Below are 9,256 nucleotides of genomic sequence, written 5' to 3' on the forward strand. Positions count from 1 at the left end.
CGGTTCACTCGAGGCTGGGTCCGAACGCCAGACGGCAATCCGCACGAGAACGACTAGGGGAAAGGGAGCCCAGCCGCGCACCAGCAAGCCCCCGAGATCAAGAGGCCGGTCGCGAAAGAACCCGCACCAGGAGAACCAGGACTCGGGCACGACGGACCGAGCGTCTCACGCGCAATGATGACCGACCAGCTGAATCGGAAGTCGGCGAGAGTACCGAATCCACAGGAAATCATACTCGCAATAGAGGCGATGTGGCCCAATTGGCCCGAGAGGTACGAAATCTGAAGGAACAAGTGGGGGGAAGAACTAAATCCCCGGGGCAAATGTTTCTCATTGCTTTGCCGTTCTCCTCCGAGATCATGTCTTATAAAGTGCCCGGCGACTTCAAATTCCTAGAACAAGCCACCTTTGACGGGTCCGGAGACCCACGCGAGCATCTGCTCAGTTATCAGGCCAAGATGCAAGTCTTAGGAGTCCGAGACCCGTTAATGTGTCGCGCCTTCTTACCCACGCTAAAAGGCTCGGCACAAGGGTGGTTAGTGGCGCTGCCTCCGGGATCGATTCACAATTTCGAGGAGCTGGCTGATCGCTTCATGAGCCATTATGCGGCCAACATCAAACCACAGAAGGATTTGACTCATCTGGGAGACGTCCACCAAGAGGAAGGTGAGGCCCTGAAAACCTACTTGGTTCGATGGCAAAAAGAGATCCAGTCTATCGAGGAAGTCGAAGACCAGACTGCACTCACTTTCTTCATCAAGTCCTTGCGATCCGGGCAATTATACCGGGATCTGCGAGATAATCGCCCGTCCACTTACGCGGAAGCCATACACATGGCTAATAAGAGGGCTAACACGGAGCAGGCTATGAAGCATAAACGACAGCGTGAAGTCGGAGGATCCGCCGGTGGAAAGAGGACCCGTGCGGAGGCCAAGGAAAGGCGCCCGGCGACCCGAAGTTCGGCGTCCCTATGACAAGCCTATTGTTCATCCCTATAGGACTATTCCTCAACACCCGGTACACGAGGTATAAGCGGTCGCTCCACCTCCGCCCCCGCCGACTGACGATCGCGTAACGAACGAAAAGACAGGTAAAAACTCTAAATACTGCCGTTATCATAAATCTTACACTCATAGCACGGAAGAGTGCTTTTACTTGAAAAAGATCATGGAAGGAATCATCCAACAAGGGACCCCGCCTCCTAATCAGTGGAGGCGGAGGTCGGCGGCGCGGGAAGACACTGACCCCGCAGTCGCCGCTGAGAGCAGTCGCGGCCAGCAGCCCGCGACCGAGGAAGAGGAGGCCCAGTGGCGTCAAAAGCCAGTTATTAACATGATAATCGGCGGACCAGAAGGGGGCGACTCGGCGAACACCAGAAAGGCCTGGGCTTGACAGTTGTATGTCAGTACAGTATACAGGCGCGAAGAAGGTTCGAAGAAAGTGTGCCGGGAGCCCATCACGTTCACTGACAAAGACCTACCCACGGGGGAGACACCGCATCGAGACGCCCTGGTCATAGCGATGGACGTAAATGGGGTAGTCGTTCGACGGATCCTGGTCGACACCGGGAGCAGTGTCAACGTGCTATACCTCGAGACTTTCACAAAAATGGGATTAACCCGAGAACAGCTGAGCCCGGTCAAGACGCCACTTGCCGGTTTCACCGAAGACTCGGTAGAGGGATTCATCACCTTACCGATGGAAGTTGGCAGTTATCCCGACGTGCAGAAGCTCAGCATGAAGTTCATTGTGGTGGACCTAGTCTGCTCACACAATGCCATACTCGGCCGACCAGGCCTGGAGGATCTAGGAGCACTAATTTCCATTGAGCACCTCTGCTTGAAATTCCGCACACCGAACGGGATAAGAACGGTACGTTGCGATAGGAGAGTCGCCCGCGAATGCTATCTACAGGCCTGTAGGGGGATGGGCAAGCGTGAAATGCAAGTCCATGAGATCTCGGTAAAACCCCCAAAGAAAGCAATGATACCCCGCCCGGAGCCGGCCGTGGAATTGGAAGAGGTTGAGATCGACCCTGAAAAGCCAGACAGGCGGGTCAGGATTGGGGTCGGTCTCCCTGAGGAAATACGAGAGGAAGTTATCAGAGTACTCCGAGAGCACCGACTAGTCTTTGCCTGGGGTCCGGAGGATATGCCAGGCGTCGACCGATACATCATCGCCCACCGACTCGCCGTGGATCCGGACCATCGGCCGGTCATACAGAAAAAGCGGTATCTCGCCAACGACAGGAGGGAGTTCGTAAAGAAAGAGGTGAGCACGCTGCTGGCCGCGGGTCACATCCGGGAGGTTAAATATCCGGAGTGGTTGGCAAACTTAGTCCTCGTACCGAAGCCCCCAGCTTGGCGAATGTGCGTGGATTATACTGATCTTAACAAGGCCTGCCCAAAGGATCCGTTCCCCTTGCCACGGATCGATCAGCTGGTCGACGAGACCGCAGGGTCGGCTCTTCTAAGCTTCATGGACGCCTTTAGAGGGTATCATCAGATCTTCATGCACCCGGCCGACGAGGAGAAAACCGCGTTCCTAATACTGGATGGGGTATATTGTTACCGAGTTATGCCCTTTGGACTCAAGAACGCTGGGGCCACTTACACTCGGATGGTAGCCCGACTATTCCAAGACCTGCTGGGGAAGTCCATGGCGGCCTACGTAGACGACATGCTAGTCAAAAGCCGAGAAGAGATCGAGCACGCGGAAGATTTGGCCGACTGCTTCCGGGTGATGCTAAGGTATAATCTCCGACTAAACCCAAAGAAATGTGCCTTCGCGGTGCAAGGTGGAAAATTCTTAGGATACATGGTGACAAAACGAGGCATCGAACCCAACCCTGAAAAGGTTCAGGCCATCATTGACATGCAGCCTCCCAGCACCGTCAAAGATTTGCAACGGTTAACTGGTCGACTGGCTGCCCTTAGTCGCTTCTTGAGCAAGGCGGCGGACAAAACCATACCATTCTTTGAGGCCATGAAGAAGAAGGAAGGCTTTATATGGACGACCGAGTGCCAACAATCGTTCGAAGAACTGAAGCAGTATCTTTTTACACCTCCGGTGTTGTCCACCCCTCAGGAGGGCGAGCCCTTATTCTTATACCTAGCCGCCTCCCCCAAGGCGGTAAGCTCAGTACTGGTTCGGGAAGAAGAACGTACCCAGCACCCGGTGTATTACGTAAGCCGCTCCATAAAGGCCGCCGAGACACGGTACACAGCCTTGGAAAAAATTGTTTATGCACTAGTAATCACCGTGCGCAAGTTGGCGCCCTATTTCCAGGCCCATACCGTCCGAGTCCTAACCGATCAACCTCTGGGGAGCGTATTGCGGAACCCTACATCGTCAGGTCGACTGGTAAAATGGGCCATGGAACTACCCAGTACGGGATCGAGTATCAACCACGACCGTCCATAAAAGGGCAAGCCTTGGCCGACTTCTTGGTCGAATGCACAGTAGGGGAAGGCGAGAAAGAGAGCACCAAGGAAGATAGCCCAAGCGAATGGTGGGAGCTACACGCGGATGGAAGGGCAAGCCGACAACACTGCGGAGGAGGAGTCATGTTAATTGATAAGCTTAATTTCTAGGCATTATTTAGAGTAATTTTAGTTAGTGTTTTTGCATAATTAAATTAAGTTTTAGGGTTAATTTTGTTATAGATATTATATTTAGTTATATGTTATTAGTTTAGATTGGTTTTAATAAATATTAGGCTAATGTTACATTTTTATTAATATTAATAAGAGTTTTATTTTATCTATAGTATTAAATTTACTTAGTAGTTTTATATCTTCAATTTTTAAATAGTTCTTTATTAATTAAGTGTTATTAAGTAGTGATTAGGTTATGGTTGTTAGGCTTTTAATTAATTTTGGCTTTGTTTCTTTTACAGATTAGCGCAGCAGAGAGAGGAAAAAGAAAAAGGGTAATTAAATTGGGATTTGCGCAGCATAAAAGAAAGATAGAGATAAGGTTTAGGGTTTTTTGTTTTCGGTTTTGGGCAGAGCACAATGCGAAACGGAGAGAACATAATATAAAAGCGAAGACGTGCGCAGCAGTAGAAAGGAGGAAGTTGGGGGGGGGGGGCAGCGGTTCGGCGAGGAAATTGCAGCAGGAGCGAAGAGATTCAAGACTCCATCGCAAGGAATTTTCGAGCTTTAATCGCGGCTATCTTCTTCTTAGGCTTGAATCATTTTCCTTCATCTCTATCTTTATTCTTGTTTAAATTTCCATAATACTATTTATTGAACAATTTATGCATATAATTATGATTATTGGCTAGAACTTTAATTAGGGATTTGGATTAGCCTAGATTAGATTAATTGACTATTTTTCATGTGTTGATTCTCATAATTTCAATTAAATAATTGAACTTGATTATATTTATTTTATGTATTTTAATTGTGGATTGTGTGACTGGCCATTGCATATTTCTAATATTAGGGTTCATAAGAAGAACTGACAGGTGAATTATAAACCTAGAACTCGTAAGATAAACACAATTGATCTAAACTAGACATAGCTTTAGGTATTTGTGGTGATATTTGATTGTAGCTTAATGGGTTCAATTAATGTTGGTGAGATATCGACGGATGATCACAGTTAATTAGATACAACCTAGTAGCTCGACGGAGTATTAAGATATATTTGAAGCAATCATCACTATAATAATAAGAATCAATACTTAGGAGAGTTAGTCAATTGTCTAATAGGTGAACCCCAAATCCCTAATCTTTTCTCAATTGGATTTTCCCTCTGCTTAAAATTCAAAAATATTCTTTTAAATCACATTAATTCTATTTATTTGCGAATTTCCTTATCAACAATTTGATGATTTAAGATAACAGTTAATAGTGTTCTTCGTGGGATCGACCCTGGAATACTCCAGGAATTTATACTGTGATTGACTCTGTGCGCTTGCAGATTATAGCAATCAAGTTTTTGGCGCCGTTGCCAGGGAACACTTTATTAAGCTGTTTTCTTTAAGTTTTTATTTTCTGATTTATTTAGGTTGTTAGGTTCGTTATTATTTTATTCTTATTTTTTTTACTAAGTTTTTGTTTTTCCTATTTTTATTTTATTCTGTTTATGAACTTAAGGCGTTCACTAAGGCATAAAAACGCGGAATTATTTCCTATTGATCTTGAAATTGAGCGTACTTGCAGAAAAAACAGGGTACGAAGGCGGCTTGAAATGGCTGAAAATAATAGAGTGGGTCAACTGGATGACCCCGTACCACCAATAATTCCACCTCCTCAAAATCAAGCAGCTCAACCACGTCTTCGAGACATCCAAAGACCGGTAATAGCTGTTAATCCTTCTTGCATTCAATTATCTGATGCAGCTAGAAATTATGAACTCAAGACTTTCCATCTGAATATGTTCCCTACGTTTAACGGTTTGGGAAGTGAATATGCTTTGGGTTTCATGCGAGAGCTCTATAGTACGGTACAAACTTTACCTTTAAATAATTTGTCTGAAGAAGAGCTTAGAATGAAATGTTTTCCATATTGCATGAGGGGCGATGCTAGGCAGTGGTTGTTAAATTTACCAGAGGGTTCTTTAAGAGTTTGGGATGATGTTTACAATGCTTTCATGTTTAAATATTATTCATCTCAAAAGACAATGGACTATAGGAGTAGGATATGCACTTTCACTCAAAGAGAGGGTGAATTATTTCATGAAGCATGGGATCGTTTTAAATTGCTTTTGACACAATGTCCACACCATCAATTCCCATTGTTATTGTTGACACAATTCTTTTATGATGGTTTAACTCCTAATTGTCAGTCTCTTGTAGATACTGCTGCAGGTGGATACACAGGTGATAAAAATAGTGATGAATTAGAAGCTATCTATGAGAGCTTAGCTACTAATTCTCGACAAAAGGCAGTGAGAGGTCGAAGGACTGCTGTGCATGAAATTAGCACACAATCTGAGTTGACAACACAAGTGGCTGAATTGACTAAACAGATGAACTTATTGATGACTCGTGATAGTTCGGATAGAGAATTTTGTTCTTATTGCAATACATATGGTCATAATTCTTCTATTTGTATGAATGCAGAGTCATCACAACCATCTTATGAGGAAGCTTATTACATGGGATCCAACATGGGTAGGCAACAACCAAGAAATGATCCATTTTCTAATACATATAATCTAGGTTGGCAAAAGCACCCTAACTTCTCATGGAGAGATCAAGGTAATGCAAGACCAATGGGACCACCTGGATTCCAGCAACAAGGACCATCAGGATTCCAGCAGCAGCAATACAGACCTTTCCAGCAGCCACCTGCACCACAACAGTCTCAACTTCCTGCTCAGGAGAAAAAGCCTCAATTGGAGGAGATGTTCATGCAATACATGGCTAGCCAGGACACTATGATGAAGAAAATGGATGTAAAAATTGATAAGGTTGCTCAGTCCAACCAAGCATCCATTCATAATTTAGAAGTGCAAGTAGGTCAGTTGGCTAAATTGGTTGCAGAAAAGGATCGAGGTAAGTTTCCTAGTACCACTGAAATAAACCCTAGGGAAGGAGCTATGGCTGTCACGTTGAGAAGTGGTAAGATATTGAATGAAATTATGAAAAAAAATGAACCCATGAGGGTTGAAAAAGAGAGTGATAAAGAAGAGGAAGAAGTTCCTAAAGAGAATTATAGTGATCAAAACCTCACTTCCTCTACAGTAAAACCTTATGTACCCCCCATTCCATATCTACAAAGGTTACAAAAGAGGAACCATGACAATAACTTTAAAAGATTTTTAGAGGTTTTTAAAAAATTGCAAATTAATATTCCTTTTGCAGAAGCACTTGCCAGTATGCCATCTTATGCCAAGTACATTAAGGAAATTGTGTCTAATAAAAAGAAATTGGAAGAGTTTGCTACTGTGCACTTAAATGAGGAGTGTAGTGCTATTCTACAAAGCAAATTATCTCCTAAGCTAATGGATCCAGGAAGTTTTTCTATTCCTTGCACTATTGGTAATACTGTTGTTGATAAATGCTTATGTGATCTAGGTGCTAGTATTAACCTTATGCCTTTAACTCTTTTCAATAAGTTGGAAATAGCTGAAATGAAGCCAACAACAATCTCTCTTCAACTTGCTGATAGATCAGTCAAGTACCCGCTTGGAGTAGTGGAGGATATATTGGTAAAAGTTGGTAAATTTTATTTTCCTGCTGATTTCCTTATTCTTGATATGGGTAGTGATACAGATACATCTCCTATACTTGGTAGACCATTTTTGTTGACAGGAGGAGTAATAATAGATATGCCTTTGGGCAAATTGATTTTTAGAGTAGGAACAGAAAAAGAGGAATTCTCTATCTCTAAAGCTGTTAAGTTCCCGTCTTTTGATGAATCATGTCTTGTTGTTGATGTTATTGATGATCTTTCAAAAGAAACATTTGTTAAGCATTCATTTAGTGAATCGTTGGAAACATGTCTTGCACTTATAGTATAGAAATGGAAGAAGAAGAATCTGATTTTGTTGAGTCTTTGATGAGGTTGGAAGGTCAAGGTTATTTGCCTACACACCTTAGTAGGAAATATGAAGATTTAGGTAGTGGCAACCCTTTCCCACTCCCTTCTAATGAAACACCACCTCAACTTGAACTTAAACCACTTCCATCACATTTGAAATATGTTTTCTTGGGTGTAAATAATACTTTTCCTGTGATTGTTTATGCTAATTTGCTTCCTGCAGAAGAAGAAAAACTAATGAGAATATTGAGGCAATTTAAGATTGCCTTAGGGTGGTCTATTGCTGATGTTAAGGGGATTAGTGCCTCAATTTTTATGCATAGGATATTGATGGAAGAAAATCATACCCCAAGGGTGGATAGTCAAAGGCGCCTTAATCCTAACATGAAAGAAGTGGTACGTGCTGAAATTCACAAGCTTCTTTATGCAGGTATTATCTATCCCATTTCTGATAGTGCATGGGTTAGTCATGTACAGGTTGTTCCTAAAAGGGGTGGTATCACTGTTGTTAAAAATGATAAAGATGAGTTGATTCCTACTAGAACTGTCACAGGTTGGAGAGTATGTATAGACTATAGGAAGCTAAATGCAGCTACCCGTAAAGACCATTTTCCTTTACCTTTTGTTGACCAGATGTTAGAACGGTTAGCTTGCTATGCATACTATTGTTTTTTAGATGGCTATTCAGGTTATTTTCAAATCCCCATTGCCCCCGAGGACCAGGAAAAGACTACATTTATTTGTCCATATGGTACTTTTGCATATAGAAGGATGCCATTTGGTTTATGCAATGCACCTGCTACATTTCAACGATGTATGATGGTAATCTTTTCTGATATGGTTGAGGATATAATTGAGATTTTTATGGATGATTTTTCAGTAGTTGGTTATTCTTTTGATACTTGTCTAGCTAACTTGACTCGTGTTTTACAACGTTGTGAAGAGACAAATCTTGTGCTTAACTGGGAAAAATGCCATTTTATGGTACCTGAAGGCATTGTGTTAGGTCATAAAGTTTCAGCTAAAGGAATAGAGGTAGACCGTTCTAAAGTTGAGGTTATTGAAAAGTTACCTCCCCCTTCTTCGGTAATAGCTATTAGAAGTTTTCTAGATCATGCTGGTTTTTATAGGAGGTTCATTAAAGATTTTGCTAAGATTGCCAAACCTCTTTGTAATTTGTTGGTTAAAGATGTCCCTTTTGTGTTTGATGATGCATGTTCAAAGGCTTTTAATAGCCTTAAACAAGCTTTAATTTCAGCCCCTATTATGGTTGCACCTGATTGGACTTTACCTTTTGAACTTATGTGTGATGCTAGTGATTTTGCATTAGGTGCTGTTTTGGGACAAAGAAGAAATAAAAAGTTGCATGTGATTTGTTATGCAAGCAAAGTATTAAATGATGTTGAAATTAATTATGCAACTACTGAAAAAGAGTTTTTAGCCATTGTTTTTGCTCTTGACAAATTTCGCTCTTATCTTGTTGGATCGAAGGTAATTGTCTACACAGATCATTCAGCCATTAAATATTTGTTTCTTAAAAAAGATTCCAAACCTAGATTGATCTGTTGGGTTTTGTTATTGCAAGAATTTGACTTGGAAATTAGAGATAAGAAAGGAACTGAAAACTTAGTGGCTGACCACTTGTCAAGGTTGGAACATGTGGAAAAATCTAATGTTGAGGAGTCCATAAATGATGAGTTCCCTGATGAGAGACTATGGTTTATTAAGGATAATGTTGTACCTTGGTTTGCTGATTTTGT

The 9,256-nt window shown here is 42.6% G+C and overlaps 2 protein-coding genes across 2 annotated transcripts; both read left to right on the forward strand.

Annotated features, from left to right (window-relative positions):
- Positions 1–323: 323 nt before the first annotated feature.
- LOC109171662 lies at positions 324–974 on the forward strand. The gene has a single exon (XM_019320733.1). The coding sequence runs from the start codon at positions 324–326 to the stop codon at positions 972–974; it is 651 nt and encodes a 216-aa protein (XP_019176278.1).
- Positions 975–6,402: 5,428 nt separating this feature from the next.
- Positions 6,403–7,476, forward strand: LOC109171663. Its single transcript, XM_019320735.1, has one exon. The coding sequence runs from the start codon at positions 6,403–6,405 to the stop codon at positions 7,474–7,476; it is 1,074 nt and encodes a 357-aa protein (XP_019176280.1).
- The last annotated feature ends 1,780 nt before the right edge of the window (positions 7,477–9,256 follow it).

The sequence above is a fragment of the Ipomoea nil genome, unplaced genomic scaffold (genome assembly GCF_001879475.1).
Source record: "Ipomoea nil cultivar Tokyo-kokei standard unplaced genomic scaffold, Asagao_1.1 scaffold0327, whole genome shotgun sequence".
NCBI lineage: Eukaryota > Viridiplantae > Streptophyta > Magnoliopsida > Solanales > Convolvulaceae > Ipomoea > Ipomoea nil.

Excerpts from the sequence above, each read along its gene's own strand:
- LOC109171663 (XM_019320735.1), top strand. The coding sequence starts at position 6,403 with ATGGATGTAAAAATTGATAAGGTTGCTCAGTCCAACCAAGCATCCATT.
- LOC109171662 (XM_019320733.1), top strand. The coding sequence starts at position 324 with ATGTTTCTCATTGCTTTGCCGTTCTCCTCCGAGATCATGTCTTATAAA.